This window comes from Bos indicus, chromosome 19 (assembly GCF_029378745.1).
Source record: "Bos indicus isolate NIAB-ARS_2022 breed Sahiwal x Tharparkar chromosome 19, NIAB-ARS_B.indTharparkar_mat_pri_1.0, whole genome shotgun sequence".
NCBI lineage: Eukaryota > Metazoa > Chordata > Mammalia > Artiodactyla > Bovidae > Bos > Bos indicus.
In genome coordinates this window covers 19,325,451-19,352,662 of record NC_091778.1, presented here as the reverse complement: position 1 = coordinate 19,352,662, position 27,212 = coordinate 19,325,451, and the positions used below count along the sequence as shown (strand labels likewise).

The 27,212-nt window shown below is 35.2% G+C and overlaps 1 protein-coding gene across 2 annotated transcripts in view; it reads left to right on the top strand.

The window, feature by feature from the left end:
• The window catches only part of ATAD5 (ATPase family AAA domain containing 5), a 36,875-nt gene extending 9,791 nt beyond the window's left edge, over positions 1–27,084 (top strand). Inside the window, exons 5-23 of one of the 2 annotated variants that reach the window (XM_019982203.2) lie at positions 1,263–1,389; positions 1,923–2,004; positions 4,570–4,754; positions 6,405–6,562; positions 7,041–7,200; positions 7,652–7,978; positions 10,855–10,951; positions 12,543–12,622; positions 12,842–12,984; positions 13,076–13,226; positions 14,836–15,012; positions 15,735–15,868; positions 16,449–16,542; positions 17,517–17,581; positions 20,483–20,663; positions 22,255–22,436; positions 22,938–23,803; positions 24,391–24,546; positions 24,679–27,084. In XM_019982203.2, the coding sequence (XP_019837762.2) occupies positions 1,263–1,389; positions 1,923–2,004; positions 4,570–4,754; positions 6,405–6,562; positions 7,041–7,200; positions 7,652–7,978; positions 10,855–10,951; positions 12,543–12,622; positions 12,842–12,984; positions 13,076–13,226; positions 14,836–15,012; positions 15,735–15,868; positions 16,449–16,542; positions 17,517–17,581; positions 20,483–20,663; positions 22,255–22,436; positions 22,938–23,803; positions 24,391–24,546; positions 24,679–24,757 (3,444 nt within the window). In that variant the 3' untranslated portion in view covers positions 24,758–27,084. Of the gene's footprint in view, positions 1–1,262; positions 1,390–1,922; positions 2,005–4,569; positions 4,755–6,404; positions 6,563–7,040; positions 7,201–7,651; positions 7,979–10,854; positions 10,952–12,542; positions 12,623–12,841; positions 12,985–13,075; positions 13,227–14,835; positions 15,013–15,734; positions 15,869–16,448; positions 16,543–17,516; positions 17,582–20,482; positions 20,664–22,254; positions 22,437–22,937; positions 23,804–24,387; positions 24,547–24,678 lie in introns of both variants that reach the window. The other variant, XM_019982202.2, reaches the window with a different exon arrangement.
• Positions 27,085–27,212: the final 128 nt, after the last annotated feature.

Below are 27,212 nucleotides of genomic sequence, written 5' to 3'. Positions count from 1 at the left end.
TTTGACTTTGGCTCTCTTTTGCCCACAGAATACAATCTGAATCCTCATCAAGTCATTCAAGACCCTTCATAGACAGAACTAGCTCCTACCTTTCCTCAAAACAACCCTCTTCCTCAAATACACACTTTGCACTCTGTCTTACTAAATTATTCATTTCTCTCCAAAGGGTACAGTTTTAACTCTTTTCAGTTTGTAGTTTCAGCTTGAAATGTGTATTAGGTACTCAGTCCTACTGGAGGAATTCCTACTTAGATTTTAAGATCTGCTAAATGCCACCATCTTCTGTTTTTTAAAAACTACAACAACAACAACAATTTTTTATAGAGACATATAGCTTTATTAGAGAGATATAATTTTCATATCGTATAGTTTACTGTTTAAAGTATGCAATTCAGTCATAGAGTTGTGCATCCATCACCACAGTCAATTTTAGAACATTTTAATACCTCCAAAAGAACCCCCATCGTCCTTAGCTGTCACCTCCCAATCTCCCTTCCCTCAGCCCTAGCCAAACCGTATAGGTTTGTCTGCTCTGGACATTTAATACAAATGATATATTATCACATATAATACTATATATGGTCTATTGTATCTGGCTTCTCTCATTTAGCATAATGTTTCAAAGGTTCATCCATGTTGTAGCATTAGTGTTTTCTCTCTTTTTATTGCCAAATAATACCCCATTATACAGAAATACCACGTGGTATACGGAAATACCACAACTAACGTCCATCAGTTGTTGGACGTTAAACTGTCCACTCGTAAATTAGCTCTCCCTCTGTCCCCTAAACCCTGGTTCTAACCTTGATGCCATCGCTAGAGTTTCATTTGTCCGTGTTTCAAGTGTCTGCTCTTGCCTGTACATAGTAGATACTCAGAGATATATACTGACCATATGAGTACTTCTCAAACTTCATCTAATATTTTTCTAGGATATATAGTTCTGAAAGGGGATAGCTAGAATTTTTATAGCTTGGTTGTATTGATTCTTTTTTCTGGAATATAGTTTGTTAGTTGCTTTTTTAAAAAAGAAAACTGTGATCATAGTAAATCTTCTTTTTGATCATGTGAACTTGTATGCTGTAAGCACAGGCTACTGCCATTCATATCATGTATTTTTTGTATCAAATAGTTTCTGACAGGGAGATGTATGGAATTGCTCATGTGATCTTCTTGTCTATGACTTCTAGCACTATAATCTTTTTGAAATTGTAATAACATTAACTATGTTATTAAAAATTTTTTTTCTTATTCCATCTTAGGACTCTGTAATAATAATAAGTTCAAGTCCTCCTCCTGTAAAGCATCCTGAGAAAAATCAGAAGAAACTTCAGTGTTTGAATGATGTGTTAGGAAAAAAACATAACAAGGCTCCTAAAAATGTCCCTGGTAATCAGATTTGATAATATCAATGGTGAACATTAGGAGGTTTGAGGGGGATTATTTAGTTCTGAATTTTAATTTAAATTTCTTGTCTTATAACCTTTTAATTATATTAAATATTTCTATTTTGATGAGTAAATGAGTGAAGTTATAGTGTAGTTAGTAAAGAGTTTTACAAAGAGTAAGTGAGTATATTTTAAGTGATTGCATTTCTTTGTATCTTTTTAGCCTCAGTTAACTTAGTGATTCTGAAAGCTGACTGATCATCAAAATCATCTGGGTAAATTTAAAAAAATGTTAAATTTTTAGGTCCTTTCCTAGACATTACTGACCAAGAGTCTCTAGAGGTGGGTTGTGGGAATCTGTAACTTAAAAAAAACCTCCCCAGTAAATTCTGATATTGATATTGCCAGGTTGAGAGACCAACTCATTGTATAGAAAAATTTTAGTTAAAAAAATTTTTAAAGAGTTCTGAAAGTAATTGAAGGTAAGTGGAGATGATAAGCCTTGATACTAACCTAAGTATTTATTTTTCTAAGGAAAAGTGAAAGTCGCGCCTTTATTTCTTACTAGAAAGACTCAGAAGACAGCTGATCCCGCCCTTGGTTTTGATGAAAGCAGGTCAGTCTGATACAGATTTTAAAATGCCAAAATATTCTATGGAATGTATTTTGTATTCATTTACTTTGATGAGAAAGATTTAAACTATCATATGAAGCTTTAATAAGTCCATTTTAAAAGATGACAATGTTGACATTGCTACAACTGCAATTTGAAGATCTTGATCTTTTGCAAACATTTTGTGGCCATCTGTAGACACGCTAATGGAAAAATAAATAGGCAAACCAAAAATACCAAAAAGCTGATTTATGAACCTAGTAAATATTTAAATATCCCTTATGTACCAGGCACTGTGTTTGGTACTAGAATATCAATGGAAGTAAGACACATTCCCCATCCTCTTGACTGGTAAAGAAACTGTCTGCCAATGCAGGAGACGTAAGAGACTCAGGTTTGATTCCTGGGTCAGGAATTTCCCCTAGAGAAGGAAATGGCACCCCACTCCAGTGTTCTTGCCTGGAGAATCCCATGGACAGAGGAACCTGGAAGGCTACAGTCCATAGGGTCGCAAAGATTAGGACACAACAGAGCGACTTAGCACACACACACTGTCTTCTTGAGGCTTACACTTTAGAGGAAAGACAATCTGATTAAGCATTAATTGAGCCAACAAGTGAAGAATTGGAGTTGTGCTAAGGAGAGGTACAAAGTTCTATTAAGTAGATTTGGTCTGGTTAAGAAAGGATTCACTGAGGAAATGATGCCTGAACTGAAGGATGAGCAGGAGCTCATTGGGGAGGAGCAGTGGTCCATCCAGAGGGACCATCTAGAGTCCCTGTGACTGCAAGGAGCATGGTAAATACAGGAAGTTGAAGGAATGTCCCTGTGACTTGAGCACAGTGAGCGGAGTGTGAGATTATGCTGGAGAGGTGGTACCAGCCCATGTGGGTAGGACCTTTAGGACACATGAATGGATTTTGTCACTATGCTAAGAGCAATGAGAAGCAGTCAGGGTTTTAAACATGAATGGAAACAAGCATTTGAATTTTGAAAGTTTAATCTGACTGCTGGATTAATTTGGCTGTTGTACAGAGAATGGGATGGAGGAAGGATTAGAGTAGATATAGGAGTCCTGGTGAGAGATAATGAAAGTGTGGACTCAAGTATTGGAGAGGATGTACGAAAGATTTTAGGAGTTACATTTATTTGTTTATTTTCTGCCACACCATGTGGCTTGTGGGGTTTTAGTTCCCCCACCAGGAATTGAACCTGTGCCCTTGGTAGTGAAAGCGTGAAGTCCTACCCACTGGACCACCAGGGAATTCCCTAGGAGATAAATTTAAGAACCCTTTATGATTAATTGGGCTTCCCTGATAACTCAGTTGGTAAAGACTCTGCCTGCGATGCAGGAAACGCTGGTTTGATTCCTGGATCGGGAATATCCGCTAGAGAAGGGATCGGCTACCCACTCCAGTATTCTTGGGCGTCCCTGGTGGCTCAGCTGGTAAAGAATCCACCTGCAATGCTGGAGACCTGGGTTCTAATTAATTATGATTAATTAAGAGTTGAATATGGAAAGATGACACCTAAGTTCTGATCTGGGCCAGTGGGTTGCACAATGGAAGAAGACCAGGTTTAGGGACATGAGTTCAGGTTATTTTTTCTTTTTTTTCCTGTTTCAGTTTTATTGAGGAATAATTGCCTATTGTTATATGCACATATTTTAAGCACACAGTTTTGACAAGTATGTTATAGCTGGATATTACATCTTTCTTTTACTCCCGATTGGTTTACTTTTTCTTTTTCTGTATCCCTACCACCACCAGAACAAAAGGTTGTCACTATTCTGGTTGCTGTTACCATTAGTTAGTTATTTCTGTTGCCATTGGTTATTTTTCGTCTGTTTCCGAACATCACATAAACGCTATATGTTATTTTGTGCCTCAGTGCACTTGCTTGGTACACAACATATACGCATATTTTTTAAGTCAACTTTATTCAGGTATAATATGCATATATTCATATGCACCCCTATTAAGTAAATAGTTTGAACTGTTACAAACATTCATGTAGGAGCCTGCCATGGTACGTCAACACCACTCTCTCCCCTCGGCCTTCCCATCCCCCATCCTCCTCTAGCCTGTCTCCACCGTCCTGCGTGAGTCAGGAGTCTTAGGGTTAGCAATACGTGATAAGCCAGGTGAAACTGAGACATCAATAATGAGGGCCCTATGGTTCCTACTGTTGGAAACTTAAAAGTTCTTCTATTAATTTCTAGAAATGTGGCACTGATTTTATCTGATTATACTATAAATGTATGTTAAAAAAAAAAAAAGGAAGACAAAAGACAGGAAAAAAAAACTCACCTACCATTCGAAGATAGCCTGTTAACATTTTGGTGGATGTTCTTCAATACATTTTTTTTCTGTATATACTTATTACTTAATGTTTTAACATTGACTAGACTTTCCTTTTTACGATAAGCAGAAAAAGAATTTGACCAGTTAACATCTCAGGGAGCTGATTAAATTTTTTTCACATAAAATTAAGAAATATTTATCTTATAGTGTATTTTTAAGTGTTTATAATCTTAGCTGTCCTTTTCTCACATTATTTTCTTAAAAGCCAAGATGCATCTGAAAAGTCTCAGGATTGTGATGTGCAGTTTAAAGCAAAGCGTGACTTCCTCATGAGCGGTTTGCCAGATTTGTTGAAACGACAAATTGCAAAGAAAGCTGCTGTGTTAGATGTGTACAATGCAGTGAGCTCCAGTTTCCAGAGAGTCGTTCATGTTCAGCAAAAAGACCATGGTGAGTTTATTATTATGAGATATTTTTAAACGTTAAAAGCAGCAATATGAAACTATGTAAGTGGGTTTTAGGTGAGACAAAGGTTCAGGTATAATTCTTATGTGAATTTAAAGTAGCTTTTTATCCTCTCTCTTCCTGGGAAATCCCATCAACAGAGGAGCCTGGTGGGCTACAGTCCATGGAGTCACGAAGAGTCGGACACGACTGAGCAACTAAACCAGCACTACCGCATCCTCTCTGCTGCAGCCTTGGGCTGAGAAAGGGGGTGGGGCAGGAAAGCTGAAGCCCTTAGCCCTGATGCCAGGGGAGGGCAGGCACGTGTGTAGAGCTGAAGTGAATGCTGTCCAGAGAGGCGCTGTGTTCTTGAAACCTGAGCCTGTCTGTGCACAGATCATCTTGTAAGAGTTTCTGAGAGGAACTCCATCCCTGTCTGTCCAGTCTGCAGCTCACTGTTTAAGAGAAATCTGTCTGCCTCCTTGCTGTAACAGCTTGTTCTGTTTGGTACCACACAAGTATCTTGTGAACCATCTGGAGTGGTAACAGGGAGCCGTGCTCCACTGTTCTAGCTCTCTCTACCTTCACATGTACCGCACTCTAGAGCAAGATGTTTACACAAGCCGTAGGATGGTGTTAACTTGATCTTGGTCTAATTCTCTGTGGATTCACGTGTTCTGGTAACCACAGTCTTACTTTACCTATTTAGTTTTTATAAGTACTGATGATATACAAAGCCTTCTATCTTTGCTTTGTTGTTGTTCCTGAAAAGTGTTAGTCACTTCAGTCGTGTCTGACTGTTTGTGATCCCATGGACTCTGTCCATGGAATTCAGAGGCAAGAATACTGGAATGGGTAGCCATTCCTTCTGCAGATCTTCCCAGCCCAGGGATCACCGGGGTCTCCTGCACTGCAGGCAGACTCTTTACTGTCTGAGCCACCCAGGAAGCCCCCTATTGTTGTTCCTACCTAGTGCTTTTTGTCAGGGCAAAAACAGTTATGTTCTTCTCAGCTGGCTTTGTGGTTTGGTTTGGTGTAATCCCTCTACTCATGAAATGTTCACTATGTTCTGTTCTCGTTTCTTTTTCTTTTATGTTTCTGACCTTCACGGTTTTTGAGTTTTATTTAGCCTGTCTTTTCTCTGTTGTATGGAGAAGTTCCCAGCCAGCCTTTCTAAAATATTCTACTTTCCCTTTTCTCTCAGTTCTGCTATGGCCATTCAGTGGATGAAACCTTTCTTGTTACCTTCACCAGCTCAGTTTTATAAAGCATTTTCTAATAGTATGTTCAACTATAGAAATTAGTTATACTTTTCCTTAGGATCATGCCCATGGTCAGCTAGGAACAGAATCTGGATTTCAGGATGCTAATTGCCCCTGAAATTTTTAACCTGAGTAGCAAGGTTGATTTAAAAAAATGAGAAATGTGCTAATATTTGCTTATTTTTAACAATTGGGAGGGAAGACTAGGTAATTTTTATTAATTGTGTTTGTTACAAGTGAGGATTTTGTTTCTGTGTACTCCTTTGAATTTTGATACTTTTGTGTTAACTGTGTAGTTGTTGAGTCTTTTTGTGTTTGTTGACTTGGCATTTGGTAAATGGATAAGAATAGGAAGAATGAAGGTAATTAACGTTATTTTTCTGTTTTTCTTTAGGGTGCCATTTGTGGCATTTGAAACCACCCACTTGTCCTCTCTTAACTAAACTTAAAGAACTAAATACTAAAGTAATAGATCTCTCAAAATGTGTTATGGCTCTTGGTGAATTTTCAACATTGAATTCAAATTCGAAAAGTAATAATTCCACTGTTGGGGTAAGTATGAGAGCAGTCAACTTATAGGATGTTTCCTTCACATTTTTCAGAGGGAAAAAATTTTACGTGTCTACTATTGGAGCCTAAAGATCATCTCTTCCTAGAGTCCAATTTTAAAAAATAAATCCCAATTGAAATACAAATCCTTTTAAATTCTGAGAACTTTAAAAACATTTTAAGAGTTAATGATAGCCAGTTTCAAAAGAATATTAGATTGTATAGCACATTTAGGTACTTTGTCAGTCAAAATTATACTCTAATAAATGTATAAAATACAATTCGTTTAAAAAAGAACAATAAAAATATGAACTAAGTCCTTCTAAAGCTATGCAAATGCAGCTTTGCCGTCAAGGGTTGTATTTAGTGACTAAGGTTAATTCTACCCTGACGTAGACTTATAAACAGAAAATAATTGGTAGTATTCTGATTAATATTATTAGAATGTGAGTTTAATTGAACATTTGGTTTTTTATTGCAGTTTATGGGGAAAAGGAAAGATTTGACTGAAGAAGTAAGAAATCTTTTGTTGGAGGAAATTAGGTGGTCAAATCCCAGATTTCCTTTGAGGAAATACTTCTCTTTGCTTCTAAAAAAGCGAACTGAGCACCAGGTACTTTCTGAGTGTCATTGTAAACAAGGTTAGTGATAATTACTGTCATTTCCATTAACATTACAGTTTTGAAAATGCTGAGGTTAGCTATTAACTCTTGGAAGTGCTCAGCACTGAGAGAACTTTTCTTGTGGTTGACAGTGAGGTTTGTTCAACTAAAGTAAAGCATCTTATGTGATGCATTGTTGGCCTCTGCTGGCTTACAGAGTGGCCAACCCCAAAACAGCTTTAATTATGTTAAAATACTAATATTTTATTTAAGGAAAGTCTTAGATTAGGTAGTTTTTATAGCCTGTACAAAAGGCAGTCTAAATAACAAGATAGCAACTAACTTTCAGCATGCAATATTTGATTCTTGGCTTTTCATTTCATAGTAATAAGGCTATTGGATATTTTGAAGTGGTATTAAGATTATTGGGTAATAAAAATAGTTTTTTGTTGATTGGTAAGCACGTGCATTTCTATAATTTCCCAAATAGAAAGTCCACAACTTGAGCCCATTGTTAGCCGAAAAGAAACCAAAAGGAAACGAGTGGAAACGGAAAATCATAAATCCAAAAGAAGGAAACCAAATGAATATTTAGAAAGTCCAAGAAAGATAAATGGGAAACCAGAAGAACTTGACAAAAGAAACAACTCCAGTGGGATAAAGCTAGATTCTTCCAAAGGTTTGTTTCCTAAAACATCCAGGAAGAAACAAACAGCTTTGAGTACAAGGTGTAAAGTGGAAACAACAGTAGAAGATCCTGATATTCTGATAGTAGATGATGACAAAAAGTCTTCATCAGAAGTGTCCTCCATTCCAGGTAAATTAGATTCTTTTCTCCTTCTGGTCCTAGACGTTTTTTGTTTGCTTGTTTTTCTCATTTTGCCCCTCTTTTTTAATGTATGCTCATTGCACCATTCAAACAAAATAAGACGAGGAAGCCTCACTGATTAGGGTCTTACAGATAAGCCACATTTAACAGATTTCTGTTTGGCCGTTGATTTTTCTGTGCTTCCTTAAATACGTATGCCTTTTTTAAAACTTGGGATCACACTCTACCTATTATTTTACACCTGTTCCACTGATTTTTCTGACATAGTCCCATTTGGTTATCTAGCGTATCTGGAGTATTCTATTGAACTGACTAATTTATTCATGTAGAGTATGTTTTGATCATCTGTACAGCAAGTCTGTCTTTTTTTTAATTGAAGTATACTTGATGTACAACGTTGTGTTAGTTTCAGGTATGCAGCAAAGTGAATCAGTTATACATACACATATATGCGTTCTTTCTTTTAGCTTCTTTTCCCATATGGGCCATTACAGAGTATTGAGTAGTGCTGTGCTATATAGCCGACTCTTACTAGTTATCTGTTTTATGTATAGTAGTGTGTATATGTCAATCCCAATCTCCCAGTTTATCCCTCCCTCCATCTGTGATTCTGCTTCTGTTTTGTAAAAATGTTCATTTGTTCCCTTTTTTTAGATTCCGCATATAAGCAATATCACATAATATTTTTCTTTCTGTGTCTGACTGACTTCACTCAGTATGACAATCCTAGATCTATCCATCTATAATTTTTTTTAAACTATATTCATCCATTGCTCCACTAAATGAACTGCAGATTCCTTTACCTGACAAATTCCACGGGCATTTTGATTTTGCATTAGTATGTAGGTTAACTTGAAGGGAACTGGTATCTTCCCAACGTTGTATTCTCTGTCAGGAGTGTAGCCTCTCTCCATTTACTCAGGCCGACCTTATAGAAGGTTCTAATGTATCTTTTTAGTGGTTAAGAAGAGGCTTTGTGAAAAGGATGCTACATTTGTCCTTTAGATGATTTCTTATAGTACAAATTATTTTTCATAATTTGCATTTCTTAAAGAAAGGCAATGCCAAAGAATGCTCAAACTACTGCACAGTTTTACTCATCTCACACGCTAGTTAAGTAATGCTTAAAGTTCTCCAAGCCAGGCTTTAGCAATACATGAACTGTGAACTTCCAGTTGTTCATGCTGGTTTTAGAAAAGGCAGAGGAACCAGAGATCAAATTGCCAACATCCACTGAATCGTTGAAAAAGCAAGAGAGTTCCAGAAAAACATCTATTTCTGTTTTATTGACTCTGCCAAAGCCTTTGACTGTGTGGATCACAAGAAACTGTGGAAAATTCTGAAAGAGATGGGAATTCCAGACCACCTGATCTGCCTTTTGAGAAACCTGTATGCAGGTCAGGAAGCAACAGTTAGAACTGGACATGGAACAACAGACTGGTTCCAAATAGGAAAAGGAGTACATCAAGGCTGTATATTGTCATCCTGCTTATTTAACTTCTATGCAGAGTACATCATGAGAAACGCTGGGCTGGAAGAAGCACAAGCTGGAATCAAGATTGCCGGGAGAAATATCAATAACCTCAGATATGCAGATGACACCACCCTTATGACAGAAAGTGAAGAAGAACTAAAGAGCCTCTTGATGAAAGTGAAAGTGGAGAGTGAAAAAGTTGGCTTAAAGCTCAACATTCAGAAAACAAAGATCATGGCATCCGGTCCCATCACTTCATGGCAAATACATGTGGAAACAGTGGCTGACTTTGTTTTTCTGGGCTCCAGAATCACTGCAGATGGTGATTGCAGCCGTGAAATTAAAAGACGCTTACTCCTTGGAAGGGAAGTTATGACCAACCTAGACAGCATATTGAAAAGCAGAGATTATTACTTTGCCAACAAAAGTCCGTCTAGTTAAGGCTATGGTTTTTCCAGTGGTCATGTATGGATGTGAGAGTTGGACTATAAAGAAAGCTGAGTGCCAAAGAATTGATGCTTTTTGAACTGTGGTGTTGGAGAAGACTCTTGAGAGTCCCTTGGACTGCAAGGAGATCCAACCAGTCCATTCTAAAGGAGATCTGTCCTGGGTGTTCATTGAAAGGACTGATGTTAAAGCTGAAGCTCCAATACTTTGGCCATCTGATGCGAAGAGCTGACTCATTGGAAAATCCCTGGGAAGGATTGAGGGCAAGAGGAGAAGGGGACGACAGAGGATGAGATGGTTGGATGGCATTACCGACTCAATGGACATGGGTTTGGGTGGACTCCGGGAGTTGGTGATGGACAGGGAGGCCCGTTCTGCTGTGGTTCATGGGGTGGCAAAGAGTTGGACACGACTCAGCGACTGAACTGAACTGAGTGCTTTGAGTAACTTTTTTTTTTTCCTTTTTTTTTTTTTGAGTAACATTTTTAATGTATACTTTTAAATCTTCCTCCCTGGTGGCTCAGAGGTTAAAGTGTCTGCCTGCAAAGCAGGAGACTTGGGTTCGATCCCTGGGTTGGGAAGATCCCCTGGAGAAGGAAATGGCAACCCACTCCAGTATTCTTGCCTGGAGAATCCCATGGACAGAGAAGCCTGGTGGGCTACAGTCCACGGGGTCACAAAGAGTCCTGCACGACTGAGCGACCTTACTTACTTTAAATCTTATAGTCATAAGACGTTATGGTGGTTAGCTTTTAAGGGGAACAGTTTTGATGAGAAGAATTTTCAATGTAATGTTAGGTTTTTAAAATTGCCTTTTTTGGCAGTTTATAAATATAAACATTTCTACAAATACTTATTGTTACATGAAACAATAATGTAAATGTATAAGAATATATGTTTATGTCAAGGAGCAAAATACTTCAATACATATTTTTTTCTCTAGATTCTGGAATTGAAGACATGCTTTGGACGGAAAAGTATCAACCTCAGAACTCCAGTGAACTCATAGGCAATGAACTAGCTATAAAAAAGTTACATAGGTTGGTAAAATTTATAAAGGAATTGAGAAATAGTTTATGAATCTAGTTTTACTATTTATTTATACTGAAATCTAGAAATTATGGGCTTCTCTGGTGGCTCAAGTGGTAAAGAATCTGCCTACAATGGAGGAGACTCGGGTTCGATCCCTGGGTCAGGAAGATCCCCTGGAGAAGGGAGTGGCTACCCACTCCAGTATTCTTCCCTGGAGAATCCATGGACAGAGGAGCCTGACAGGCTACTGTCCACGGGATCGCAAAGGGTCAGACACGAGTGAATGACTAACACAACGCTAGAAATTATAAAGTTATACATCACAAGGTAAAATCTTAAAAATTAAAAATCCAAAGTGAAAAGTAAATGTACCTCTTTTCTCCTGTTTCTATTCCTTACTATTAATGATGTCTTATAAAACCTTCCAGAAAAAATTAATGCATATATTTGCTCTTCCTAACAGATAGGATCATATTACTACTAACTTAGGTCATAATCCTTGTCTTCAATTCCTACCTCCAAAGAGTTCTGGAAATTGAAAGTTTATTAACTTTATTATATACAAAATATTTATTATGACCTTCCCTGGTGGCTTAGAGGTAAAGAATCTGCCTGCAGTGCAGGAGATGCGGGTTTGATCCCTGGGTCGGGAAGATCCCCTGGAGAAGGAAAAGGCAAACCACTCTAGTATTCTTGCCTGGGCAATCCCATGATTTCTGCCTTTTCCATGAACAAAGGAGCCTAGAGGGCTGCTGTCCATGGAGTCGAAAAGAGCTGGACACAACTTTAGCAACTAAACAATGACAGAAGTTCTTTATAGTCTTTATCGGTCCCAACCAGAAATACCCAGTGATTATAGATGTACTGCCACAGACCCACTAAAGATATTATGTGATATGTAGTATATGTTCCAAATTATATTTCTAATATCTGAGAAATCTTGAATTCTAAAACTCACCTTGCCCAAAGGACTTCATACAAGGAATTGGGAGCCATCATAATAAACACGTTAAGATTGGCGTTGTTCTAAGTACTTGATAGTTCTTAGCTCATTTGATCCTTAGAATGATCCTATGAGGGTAAATACTGTTCCTCAAGAAGAATGAGTCCTAGAGAGGTTGAGTTACTTGTACGAGGTCACACATCTGAAAAGTGGTGGAGCTCAATTTAAACTCATGCGGTCTAGCTCCAGATGAGAATTTAATCTTCCTACTCATAGCATGGTGATTAGACATCTTTCAAGTCATCGTCTGTTCCATTTCTGAGTTTCTCTGTACTGGTTTCTTATGTGACCATACCATAAGGTATCTTTTTCCCTACCGATGCACTTTTTTAAGTTTTTCCTTTTGGAGACTAATTTAAACAGTGTTGTAGTGAATATCCTTGCACATATAGTCTTGAGTATTTAGGCAAAATTACTTCATTTTAAAATATTCATGCCAGTTTAAAATTATTTTACTATATAGTTGATTCAAAAGCATCATGGAATTCTTAAAATGTAACAATATACCGTACCTTCCCCCAACAACCATTTTAACATATTGTCTAAAAACTACATTCTGTGACTTATTTTTATTAACATACATTTTCTTTTGATAGTTGGTTGAAAGACTGGAAAAGAAGAGCTGAATTGGAAGAAGGACAGAATTTGAAGGGAAAAAGAGACGAGAAACAGGAAGGTATTTTGAGGTTTTTTTTGCATTTCACTGAACATTTTTAGAATTAGATTAGCTAAACACTTTTGTGAGGCTTCTTATTTGATATGTTTGGTTTTCTCATTTTTGTACATTGAATTGCCAACATTTATCAGCAGGAAGTTGTGGGGTTTGGTCACCGGGTTTGGTGAGATAGAGCTGCTGCCCATCAATTGTTTTATGTGCGTTTGAATGATTTTTCAGATTCGTTGGATAGCAGAGACTTCAAAGGCAGTTCAGATGACGAAGAAGAAAATCGCCTTTGCAATACCGTTCTTATAACAGGGCCAACAGGAGTGGGGAAGACTGCTGCGGTATATGCTTGTGCCCAGGAACTTGGATTTAAAGTTAGTAACAGCTCTAGTGGGTGGATACTAATGTAATGAAATGAAAAGAAATATAAACCATTCTGCCCCTTTTCATGTATTCTTCTTCTAGATATTTGAAGTGAATGCCTCTTCTCAGCGCAGTGGTAGACAAATTCTGTCTCAGCTGAAGGAAGCTACTCAGTCTCATCAAGTAGACAAGCAAGGTGTCAACTCACAGAAACCCTGCTTTTTTAATAGCTACAATATCGGCAGGTCACCAAGTAAGTGAATTATTTTCTTCAAATCATAGCCTTTAAGAAATGAAAATTTAAGAAAAGAATTTTAATAATCAATATTTTGCCATATTTTATCTCTTCCTACTTATATATGTGCCTTTCAAATATTTGTTGGGTTTTATGTTTTAAAACAAATCTCATGACCATCACATAATTTTACTCATGTATATATATACTTTAGCTCTAACTGATAAGGACTTTTTAAAAGCATAATTGCAATATCATAACCAGACTAACAAAGTTAACCACATACCTTAATTTGATCTGATACATAGTCTGATTTCAGTTTTCTGTTGTTTCAAATGGTTCATTCAAATCAGGATTCAAACAAAGTCCACACCTTAGATTAATGTTTAAGTGTCTTTTCATCTCTCTTAATAACTCCCTCACTCTTTCTCTTCATGTTATTTGTTTGTTGAAGAACATGGGACATTGGTCATAAAATGTCTCACATTCTGGATTTGGCTGACTATATCTACATGGTATCAATTAACACATTCCTCTTCCTTGTATTTCTTATAAACTGGCAGTTAGATCTGTGGGCTTGATTAGATTCATTTCCGTTTTGGTGCTGGTATACATTCACAGACGGGGCTGCGCTTCCTGTGGTGTCATAGCAAGAGATGCATAACAACTGGTTATACCACTTTTAGTGATACTAAGATATTTTTTATTTTAAGATTATACCTCTTCCCTTGTGATGTTAAAATGTCTGATTTCTATGACATGATAGTGATATCTATGGTAATTTTTTTCAAAGCTCAAAATTTCCTCTGTTTTTTCAAACACCTATGATACACAAGAAATATAAGATGTCTGAAGGTGAGGGTATAGAAAAAGAATAGGACACAGTCATGGATATGTGCACATATACTGGTGTGTAAAGAAGATTCTGCTCTGAGTCCGTGTGATAATCACTAGTGCATGTAAAGGCTGAATTGGGGTACTTAGAGAGGAGCAAAGGGCAAGCTCTGGGATAAATACCAGGCTGCTGTCAGGCTTCTGAAAGGTGGGCATCAGCCATTTGTTTTTAACTTTGTATCCATCTTTCATATCTAGAAAAACTTATCACTTGCTTGTAGTATCATTGACTGTGGGCTAAACCAAAGTTGGACTAGAAGACATGTAATGTGCTCAGTATACACCAGTATCAGTTTTCCTCCAGCCTTTAGCTGTGGCATGTGAACGCTTAGTTGCACCCTGTGGGATCTAGTTCCCTGACCTGGGATTGAACCCAGGCCCCCTGCATTGGGAGAGTGGAGTCTTAACCACTGGATGACCAGGGAAGTGCCCCTCTAGCTTCTTTTGACCTCTAGCAGATATAGACAGAGTGAATGGAGGGATTGTGAACATTATTTACTTCCAAAATGGAAAAGAGTATCTTTTCCAAATGATTGGCTTTATCTTCTCAACTGATAGGCTAACAATACAGTAATATTTGAGTGTAAAGAGTATTTGACTATAAGAATGAAAAAGAATTTTTATATCTTTTCTTTTTAACTGGTATGAGTAGAATTATACTGTGGATAACTCAATCTTGCCATCTGTTTAATTTTTAGAATATTTGTTTTTAAGTGTAGTTTGTTTTTGGCAGAAAAATTATGCTCCCCCAAGAAGGTTGTTACATCACCAAGAAAAATTCCTCCTCCATCACCACAAAGTAGTGGACCAAAGCGAACACTTCCACCCAGAACTTTGGCAAATTATTTTAAAGTGTCTTCTAAGCCAAAAAATAATGAACAAATAGGAGCACTTCTAGAAAATAATAAAGGTAAGACACTAAATTGATAAAGAACCCTGATACATAAAAACTGGATGATATTTCATGAGTTCCTATTGTTATTTATTAAACTTCTGAAGGTACTACTTGTAGCAGTCTTGATGCTTTGTTTCAGTTTTGATAGGGGATTTCAGTTTGAGCTTATTCTGTGGAAATAGTCAATGTTCAATCAGAAGTTGATTTGAAAGAAGATAGGGTACATATATACAATGAATATTATTCATCCCACTAAGAGAAGCAAAATAGGGTCATTTGTAGAGACCTAAATGAACCTGGAGTCTCATACAGAGTGAAGTAAGTTAGAAAAACAAATATACATTAACGCGTGTATGTGGCATCTAGAAAAATGGTACTGATGAACTACTTCCAAGGCAGGAAGAGGGAGACAGACGTAGAGAAGAAACATGTGAACATAGCAGGGGAAGGGGAGGGTGGGATGAACTGTGAGACTAGGAGTGACATTCGCACACTACCATGTGTGAAATAGACAGCTAGCGGGCAGCTGCTGTGCAGCACAGAAGCTCAGCTTGGTGCTCTGTGATGACATAGAGTGGTCGGATAGAGGGTGGGGTGGGAGGGAGGTCCACGAGGGATGGGATGTATGTATACGTATAGCTCGTTCATGTCACTGTACAGCAGAAGCTAACACTACATTGTAAAGCAATTATATTCTAATAAAAAAGTTGACTTTATATAAAATATTTTATATGCAGGAATCAAAAATTCTTTTGAACAGAAACAGATCATTCAGACTAAATCTACAAACACAACGAATTCAAATGTCAAAGAGTTTGGGGCTGAGGAACCCAACAGGAAAAATGCAACATCCCTCATTCTTTTTGAGGAGGTAGGTTTACAGAGGTATACATTTGTGATATCTCCTGATAAAAGCTTATTCTAGAGGTTACTATATATTTTACTCTGACAATCTGTAAAACAGCCAAGAAAGTCAGGAATAATTGTGTCTATGACCCGGGTTTAATCCCTGAGTTGGGAAGATTCCCCTGAAGAAGAGAATGGCAATCCGCCTGGCAGGCTACAGTCCATGGGGTTGCAAAGAGTCAGGTATGACTGAGTGACTAATACTCACTCATTTCAAATTAAAGTGAATAAAACTGTCAACCATAGAAGAATTTTTCAGAAACATGATTCATGCAACTTGATTACTGTTTAGAGTTTGTAGAATTATACTGGCCCATACTTATCCAATTATATTAATAGGTGACTATTTCTTTGGTTTTAATGTTTGATTATTTACTCTTTTAATAGTGTAAGACATTGTAAGCGTGGTGTGAAGTCACAGTGTTTACAAATTCATAAATTTTGTCTCTGACATATAATGTATCTACTGTGTATACATAACTGATATTCAAGTAAATGTATTGTTACTCACTATGTCAGTATCCTAATAACCATTTTATTCTTAGGTTGATGTCATTTTTGAAGAAGATGCTGGATTTTTGAATGCAATCAAAACATTCATGGCAACCACGAAAAGACCTGTAATCCTTACAACAAGTGGTAGGTAACCAGTGATTTTACAATTAATTACTTTCGGTTAAAATATTTGGGGAAAGCTTCTAATTTTGGTTAGATACGTTGCTTTAGAAGTCTGCTGGCGAATTAAATTGGTTGTTTTTTCCTAAAGAGGAGGCTTCTAGATCATTTTTATTAATCAACTAAGAATTATTCAAATTTGCAATTGATTTGCAGCCTTGAGTAGTTATAAAACTTAATATATTAACTTGCAAATACCAATGACTTTAAAAAATGGGTACTACTTTGAATTACTGTGTTGGGGTGTTAGATATTTAGGATGTCAACAACAGCCTACACAGATAAAGAAATTTATGGACAAGCCAGTGAAGGGGTTTTGGGAAGGAAAAGATCTTTCTCTTTATCTCTTCCTCTTACCTATAATTAGGTCACCAAATCTCATTTACTGGTCAGAATTTTTTATGGAACCTAACCTTTCTCCAGTTCCTTAATATTAAATTTGGCCATTCCTTAGCCCTTGATAATGTTTCCGTATGGATTAATTGCATATTTTAGCTGAAGTCAGCCATCATCAGTCTCACAGAATTGGTCCCCTTTTCTTTATAATTAGAATTTAGTTTTTAATTTTAAAATTTCATGCAATATTTTTCATTCTGTATATTGTATTATAATATTTTCAATATTTGTTATTGCAGATATTCAGAATGTCTCTACTAATGGATTTTTGTAGGAAAATGTGTTTGTGTTAGTCTCTACTTAGAAATTAATGGCCCATTTAATAGTTAATGATTGTACTCTAAAAATATCGTTAAAATCATATTAATTACAAGTGACTTGGTAGTTTAAAAGGTCAAGGTAGAAATTCAGTTCCTTAATGATTTATAATTTGTATGATGTTTTCATTACTGATGAAATATAGAATACTTTCATAGAAAACGTATGACTAGAGAAAGTACCTTAGTGGTTTTAATGTTTAAAAATATGTTTTTTCACTACAGATCCAACATTTAGTTTAATGTTTGATGGCTGCTTTGAAGAAATTAATTTTAATACTCCTTCACTGGTAAGCTTTGAATTTTTATGATCATAAATTATATATCATAATTATATAACAGGTAATTTATTATAATATTTATCTATATTTTGACTATTTAAGGTGTATGTTAACATTTTTGAGTTTTAGGAGACTTCTGATTTTTTTTTTTTTAACTTAAAGTTGTTTTTTTTTTTTTTTTCCAAAATTCAAATATGCAAATTTTTACTAGACTCCAGTGTTCTTTAGTTCTTTTTCATAGTAACCAGTGCTTTTTTAAGGTGAAATTTACATACAGTTAAAATTGCACTTAAGTACAAGTTGAAAAATATGAACAGAGATAAACATCCATATAACCATTATCCAGATCAAAATCACCTCATTATCCAGATCAAAATCACCTCATTATCCAGATCAAAATCACCTCAAAAAGTTCCCTTGGGCCCTTTTTAGTCAGCACTCCCCTCTCCACCAGAGATAACCACTATTCTAATGTGTATTAACTCAGATTAGTTTTGTCTGTTATGAAACTTTATGCTTTAATTTTCAAATTCTTTGTGTTTGCATACATTATAAGCTCCTCGATACAATGCTCTGTTTTTTGCTTTAGCTGATCATATATACTTTAAAGAAATTAAGGTAAAAAATCAAATTTTTGTTTACCTGTGTAATTTCGTATATTCTTAATTTCTGTATGAAGATCTGAGTTTTTCCTTGGTTTTATTTCTCTTTAGCCTCAAGAACTTCATTAGCAATTCTTACAGAAGAAGTCTGCCGGCAGTGGATTATATTAGATGTCTTTCAGTTTTTCCATCATTACTTTAAACATGTCATTTCACTGTGTTTTGATCACCACTGTTTCTGTTATGTCCCAGCAGTTTGAACAGATTTTTAAAATTAATGTTTCTGCCCCATATGTAATGTGTCATTTTCTTCTAGATGCCTCAAGATCCTCTCTTTAACTTTAGTTTTCAGCAGTTTTCTTGTGATGTTCCTAGGTATTATTTTTCTTCATATTTATCCTGCTTGTGATTCTTCATTATCTATTATCCTTAATTATATATCATTCTTCCAATTAGGGAACTTTGTAGTCTTATTTTCCCAAATTTATTTTATTTTCATTTTCTCTTTTTCCCTTCTGGGGATTTAATTAGAAGAAGGTTGGACATTTACATTGACCCCCATGTCACTGAGATGTGCTGTTTCTTCCCCAAGCCACTCCCGCAATTTTTTTTTTTCGGTTTATACTTCTGATTTGGTGATTTATATTGATTTATCTTCAAGTCTGCTGACCTTTTTTTTCCTGCCATCTCAGTTTTTCCATGAGGTCCATCAACAGAAATCTTTATTCTAATATTACATTAATTTTTAGTTTTACAAGTTCTTTTTACTTCCTTTTTATGTATTCTATTTTTCTGTTGAAATTTCCTATTGTTCATTATAAGCATGTTTTCCTTAAGCATAGTTTTACTAGCTGTTTTAAAATTCTTTCTTGCTAATTCCAGCTTTGTCATCTTGTGATCAGTCTCTACTTGATTGTCTTGCCTCTGAGGTATTGGTTACTTTTCCTATTTTTTTGTCTAGTAATTTTAGATTTTTATCTTGTACTTTGTGAATGATATATTGTACATTGTGAATGTATATATATATTCTGGATTCTTTTTTGTTCCTCTGAACAAGTATTCTGTTCAGAATACTTGCTTTATTTTTTTTAACTAAAATTTTTCAGAATTTTAGTTTTAGCGGTCTGCTTTAAGACAAGCTCACGCACATGAAGTTTAAGCATCAGCCAGTGATTTGGGTTCTTTACAGCTAGGATTTCCGTTTGTCTACTTTCGTGGACCTCCCCCTCACTTTCTAGCTGCTGTGAGTTTTAGCTGCCACTGTTACAGCCTGCACTCAGTCAAGAATCAATTTTCAAAGGTGTGGTGGGGATTCACCCAAGGCCATTTCATTTGTCCAAGTGTTGATTTCCCTTTCATTTTCTTCTGCCTTTAGTTATTCTCTTGTTCATTCAGATAATTAGCTTTTTATATTTTCTTAAGTTGATTATAGAACTTATAGCTATTATTTATGGCAAGGTTTGTCTTATAGTAAGTACTCTTTTGTTATTGAAAGGAGAATTCCTGGTCTGTGGGAAGAAGTCCCAGATGTGTGCAAGAATAATACATATATATAGAATAAAGTCAAAGATACCATGGGGAAAAATGTTTTTAATTGTCTTGTTTATTATAATGTAAAAATGCTAGTAGTCTTGTAATATTTGTGAACTGTGAATATAATTTTATATGTTTTAGCTTTTCAAGGTAAAAAGCTTTCCATAAACAATAAGAAGAGAATTATATTGTTTTACAAAAAATATAGCAAATTAATTGTACAAAATAAAATTTAAAAGTAAACATTATACATTTACTACTAACAAATATGTATTTAAATTTTTTCTTTTATTTCTCATTTACATACATTTATTCTTTTATGTATGCATTGACATAATTTACTAAGTCTGGTTTTCAAAAGTTATACAGTAAGTATTTTTCTTCCTGTATAGTATAGTATTCATATTTGTCATTTTAATGGCTGTAAATGTTCCATCAGGTTGTACCGTTGATCCTAAGGGATTGTCTTGAGGTTTAATAAGATTGCCTTTAGTATTCAGGTTGGAGAATGTCCCATTAAAAAAAAAAACAAGATACAGTCTTGCTGTCTCAGACTGTATACAGTTAATAAAAGCAGTATATATAGATGCTTTTAATTTGGTAACATATTTCCTTATATTTTTCAATCATTCTCAATAAGAATTAAGATGTTTTAAAATTTTAGTGAAATTTGGCTTTTTGTTAGAGTATTGATGTATTTCTGTTAACTCTGCAGTTGACCATGTTTCTTTCCTCTCTTTCTCCCTTTCTACCCCTCGCCTCCCCCTCACCCCAGCTAAATGTTGCCAGCTACCTACAGATGATCTGCTTGACTGAAAATTTCAGAACTGATGTAAAGGATTTTGTAACATTGCTAACTGCAAATACTTGTGATATCAGGAAAAGTATCCTTTACTTACAGTTCTGGATTAGAAGTGGAGGTGGATTTTTAGAAGAAAGGCCATTATCTCTTTGTCGTAAGTTACTTTGTTAGAAAGGAAATTTCTGTTATGGGATTCTATATTAAAATATATGCTGTACCAAAATATTTGAAAAATTATAAAAATTTTAAGCATTGGGGTATCGTGTCAATATTAAAATAAACATATATACATCAACTTTGTTCCTGAAAGTTTGGTAAGCATTAAATGTGGGTATTTACAATTAAACTGAATCTGAAACAAATGGTTACTTGTACATTTATAAACATATGGTTTCTTAAAAATAAATAGAATTATATTATTTAGCAGCTTCCTTTTTTCACCTATTAAAAATGTTGGTGATTTTTCCATATATAAATTATTTTTAGATGGCTGTATTGTAATTTCTCTATTAGCTTCTTTAATAGCCTATAATCCTGTCTTTCCTAAGAATTCTGTTATTTCAAAAATGCTTTATTTCTTATCAATCTTCAGTCATTGTTACCTAATTCAAGTCACAGACATTTTCTGAGGACTTACTCCATGCCAGGTCCTGTGTTTATATGAATAAGACATGGTTCTTTCCGTGAAGAAGTTCATAGTTTGTGGTTTCCATGCTCCATAGTCACAGTTCTATAGTTACAGATCTTGCTCTGGGAAATATACTAATGTTTAAATTTTAAAAAGGTGAAGTTCTGTTATATTAATCCCTTATCAGTTTTTCAATTAGTTCAGAATTTAATATGTTATTCAAGTATTTATTAATAATTCAATTTAAGCTGACAGTTTCACTATTTCTTAGAAGTAAATATGATAAATAAGATGTGAAGTGTCATATTATAAACAAAATAGTTAATAACTATCACCATATTACTGAATATAAAATGCAGTACCAAGAACTTTAACATTATTTATTTTCTTGAAGATCTTAAATGCATTTCATCCTGTCTTAAAAACACACATACATACACACAGATATACACTCAATGGAAATCAAACAGTAGAGAAATAAATAACATAAAAAGTAAAAGAGCTTCCCTGCTTCTTAAAGATAGCTACTGTTGGACCTTTATCTGTGCATATACAAATATTGCTGCCTACTTATTTAGCAGAATTACCAGCACTATGTATAGTTAAATACTTTGCTTTTCTTTTACTTGACAATTTATTGTCAGTATATAGTTCCAGCCCTCTTTTTCTCAACTGCATGCTATTCTGTAATATAAAATGGATGTAACATAATTAACCATTACCTACTAGGCAACATTTAAGTCATTTTCAGTTTCTCAGTAATTATGCAGTGATTGTCTTTTTAATTTTTCCCAATTTAAAAGGTGAAAAATGAATATCTTAATCTCATGATCATTGGTGAAATTGTAAATCTTTTTATGAGTTTATTAGATATTTGTGTGTCCTTGCACTTTTTTCAGTTGGATTGTTTGTAAGCTCACCCCACATCCTACCCCCACTAAATTTATGTAGAAATAATGTTTGTATTGTTCTCTTTGTGAATTAGATACACAGATGGAGAATAACACAATAAGGATTAGGTAGAAAAAAATGCCAAAGGATCTTGGATGTTAAATAATCGCTTGTTACGGTCTGATAAAAATATGGATACTCAGTTTTTCTTTTACTAATTTTCTAGGAGCAAATAGCAGAAATGTACCACCTGTTTGTTCTGAAGATGACCCTGATTCCAAAAATAACCCTAAAAATACAAAAAGGAATCCAACAGACCTTCCCAAATGTGACACTGGTTGTGCTGAGACCTTGTTCGGCCTTAAGAACATTTTTTCCCCATCTGAAGACTTATTTTCATTTTTGAAGGTATTTTCATTGTCTGGCTTGGAATATTTATGTTCTTTTTCATCTTCCCAACACTCACTTCTGTCTTTTGAATCTAAGGTTAATTGTAATTTACCAATAATTTTTATAGGCTTCAGATTGCTAATTTTAACACATTGTACCACTTTGACAAATGGTGCATAGGCATTGCTTTAAATATATATTATAGAATATAGAACTTAGAGATATTTCAGATTTAAAAAAGTTTCAGAATAGTAGTTTTTAAACAAATGAACTGCTAATTATTGAATTAGGGTGTATACTGACAATTAGAGAATTTAATTCTTCAATTTAACACTCCAAATTAATTTTTTAGACTCATAATACTGTTTTGATGTATTAAGGAAGTGTAAGTTAATGAAATTATGAAGGGTAGAGACTCATAACTTTGAAGATAGATAGGAATGACACTATTCATATGGGTAGAAAAATGTTCAGACTAGGTACTATTATAACATTTCTTCATTCACAATTGTTTTTCAGCACAAAATCAGAACAAAGGAAGAATGGCATAAGCTCATCCACCTTCTTACAGAATTCCAAATGCAGGATGTGGATTTCTTATATAGTAATCTTGAGTTCATTCTACCACTACCTGTTGATATCATTCCAGAAGCAGAAAACTCTTCTGTTTCATCAATAAATGTGAACACCAGTGCAGCAGCAGAAAACATGAGATGTCTTGCTGGGACACCTTTTGAAGGAGAGAAGCCTTTGAAAAAGCCACCAAAAAAGAAACATAAGAAAAAGATCGTGACTTTAGATGATAGTGACTTATTTGACAGTGAATTGGACATTTCTGATGAATGTATTCGTCTTTACTCTGCATCTTCGTCAAATTTAGAAGAAAGGAAAGCCAGAGATAAAGAAAGCAATCCACAGACAAAGAAACTAAACAAATGTCTAGAGTCAAACGTTGAATCTATTCCGCGTCCTCCTACAACACCAGCAGAAAAAAAGTGTTCTGTCCTTGTTTCTCACTGTTTAAATTCTCTCACTGAGTTCATGGACAACATGTCCTTCCTAGATGCCCTTCTGATGGATGTACGAGAACAAAGGGAGTTTGGTAAAGATGATTTTGGTTGGACAAATGGAAAGGTTAAAAGTGGACTTTGTGATGAGTTTAGTCTCGAGAGTAGTGATGGATGGACTTCTCAAAGATCTGGAGAAATAAAGGCGGCTGTAGAAGCTCTCAGCTTTACTGAATGTTCTTCTGCTATTTCAAAAGCACTGGAGAAGTCGCTGAATTCTTGCAAGAAATTAGGAAGAGATCCCACAAAAGAGCTTACTTTTTATATTTCTCAAAGACGCAACAATGTACGCTTCAGTCAGTCTGCAGCTAATTTAGAGTAAGTCTTCTGTTTACTATTTATTTTTCAATAATAAATGGTAAAAAAGGGGAAGTTATTGGTTTCTTTCTCTTACTAATTTTGAAATGCTGGGCTTTATTGATTAGGTAAGCCCGTAATACTGTAGCTTGTAAGGAGACAGTTAAGGAGACCGGCCTGATTTCTGAGAAGAGAAGTAATAAGAGATTGGAGGCAGGGGGAGTAGATTTGGAAGACTCTTGGATCACAGGGAAGGGGTCTGGATTTGCTGTGCAGACAGCAGGTGACCAAGAAAGTCTTTTCAGTACTGAAGTGACTGATGTGTTGAAAATGGTACAGGAGGTTCATCTGGAATACAGTTAATCTAGTCTAGACCAGGAAATGGCAACCCACTCCAGTATTCTTGCCTGGAGAATCCCATGGACAGAGGAACCTTGCGGGCTACAGTCCATCGGGTCGCAAGAGTTGGACATGACTGAGTGACTTTCACTTCTCTAGACTAGAATCAGGGTGGAGTAGAGACCAGAAGCTGGTTGTGTTTGAGACTGTTGCATTTTTATTGGACATTAAAAATCAAAAGGTAATGTAATACTTTTAATTTACAGCAGTGCTTGGCAGAGGGTAGCAGTCATCAAAAGTGTATTTTCCAGCCGATCTCTTCTGAACCTGGGTAATAGACAAGCTAGTATAATTGAATACTTGCCAACTCTTCGAAACATCTGTAGGACTGAGAAGCTAAAGGAACAAGGAAAAAGTAAAAGAAGGTAAAGTTTGTTATAAAAAGAACACTTGACATAGCTGTTTACAGATTGATAAATATTCTTATCTGATGGAAATATTCTTATCTGATGGAAATATTAATATTTAAATTGTATTTTTCCTTGTAATTTTGACAGATTCCTGCACTATCTTGAAGGAATTCATCTTAACATTTCAAAAGAGACTATGAACACTTTGGCAGCTGACTTCCCTTAATATTCTACATTAACGATGCCTTCTACGGAGTCTCATGTGGCTCTCAAGATAAATTTTTATATTGATGTTCATGGAAGTGTTTATTTCTCTTAATGTACATTTAAAACAGACTATTTGTATATTTTTATTAGTGTGTAAATATTTAAGATGAAAAAATTGGAGTTACAAATTATATTTATAATTATGGTAGTATTTTTTTTCTGTATTTTTTTCTATTACCTGATTTAGCTCTGTTGGAATATGTGTGTGGGCTGTTTCTAGAAGGTAGAGTTCCCTAAATATTCCTAAAGGTGCTTCAATGCCAAACTACTCTACACCTTCTCCCTTTCTCATGACCCTCAATCCACCTCTCTCCAACCAAGTATCAGCACCCTGTCAAATTGTGAATGTGAATCACCCAGGTGATGATCTTTTTAAAAATCATCAATTTTACACAATCCGGAATATGAAATAGCATGGACAATAGTAAGAAAACTTCCAAAGAAAGAAATTATGTGTCATTTTTCAAAAAGTAAGTTTTTCCTGATAAATTTATTTTTAGTGTGCTGTCCAGGATATGTTACCATGTGAATCACTGAATACTGAGAAGGTGAAATCAAGATTATGAACTGTAGTTTTCATAAATCTTTTTGTAGCAACAGTACAAATGTGGTATCTTGTATATTTTGATAACTCAAATAATTTGTCTTGTACATTTTTCTTGTATTTTTACATCATTGATGTTTTATTTCATAAAGATATTAATATAAATATTCTGGATAAACTGCTGTTCATTCAAACTGTAACAAAGGATTCTACTCTAGGATTTCTACATGATAGCCATTTCCACTTAAGGTTATATTTTTGGAGAAAGTATCTATTTTTAATTATAAGATTTTAAAATATACAACATTTCATGTAAAATCATTTTTACAATCAGATAATCAGGTGTATCTGAAAATAGTTTCCTATTTCAAGTGTTTATATTATATATTAGCTTAATATTCAGTTACATTATCTGGAGAATTATGTTTTCACTTCAAAAGGATCCTAATTTTCTACAGTTGAAAAACATAGACATATACCTGTGTACAAAATGTTTTTACCTCTTACAATATTTGTTCAATATATCTTTTCTTGTATTGCTAGTACATTGATTTAATTAAAGGCTAAAGGTAAGACTATGCAGTATTTAAATGGGCGTTCCAGATGAAATCATCTGGGTAGTATGGATATTGAATAGGTTTGGATATAGGCTCTAACAGGTTTTGTCCCTATACAAAAGAGAATACGATCTAAGGCACCTTTTTTTTTTTTTTTTTTTTAAGTATATGGATTTATTTTTTCTACTGAATACAAGAGTCCACTACCTGTAGAGCATTTACCAGTTAATTTGGTCTTTAGTTATTAGAAAATTCTGACAGTTCTCATCAATTGAGGAGCTAAAGTAAAATTAACTCCATAGAATTGTATTTGAATGACCAAAAATCAAGAAATGAAAGAAGCATTTTCCTCCCTAGTATGGACGCAGGGAATAGCTTTTTCTTTTTTCAGGTTTAGCATATTTTGAGGAAATACTTGCTCAGTTCTTAAAGGTGATAATACTGTAAGACTTAAGATTTACTTTTGTGATAGAAGTAACTACATTTTGATGACTTTTCAGTACTTAGCGTCTTATCCTTTAAATGTCTAACTTGAACACATTTTCACCACAGCTATTTCCAGAAATATGTGAGAAGTAGAATGCCACCCACCTGGCCTGACCAACTGAATGGCTGGTGAAGCTGTTTACGAGTACCACACAGTGGCAAACGAGGTAGTCTAGAGGAAGAATGGTTTCAGACCTATACTTGGAGGTGTCTGCAACAGTTCCAGGTGGAGATGCTTCTGTATACAGTCACATAGAGCTTTACAGTGTGCATGGCTACAAGTCTGGAGTGCACATCAAAGTGCCTAGGGAGTTGGAGGCGCTGGAAGGGAGGACATTCTTGTTTGTTATAGATATCTGATTATTTGGATTTTTTTTTTCAAAGTATACTTCACTTTTAGTTTAAAGGAAAGAAAAGAGTTAATGCTTTGACATCAGGGTGACTTGGGTTCAGTATAAGTGAGATATAAGGAGGGCCTGAGTTTAAGCAAAATGGAGAGATATGGGGGAAAAAATTAAGTGCTACTTTTCTGAGAAGATGGTCTATTGAGTAAAATATTTCAAAGTTAAAAAATGAGCCTGCACAAAATTTTTAAAATGAGCCTGTTGGGCTTCCCCGATGGTCCAGTGGTTAAGACTCCATGCTTCCACCGCAAGGGGCACAGGTTTGACACCGGGTCAGGGATCAAATATCTCACATGCCACATAGTGCAGCAACGAAAAAGACAGCCTGTTAAAACGTGTTTGGTGCTTAATAGATTCAGCTGATGAAGAGTGCCTTCTGAAGCCATCAAACCACATTGTACTCATAGAGCAAGAGGAGGACTC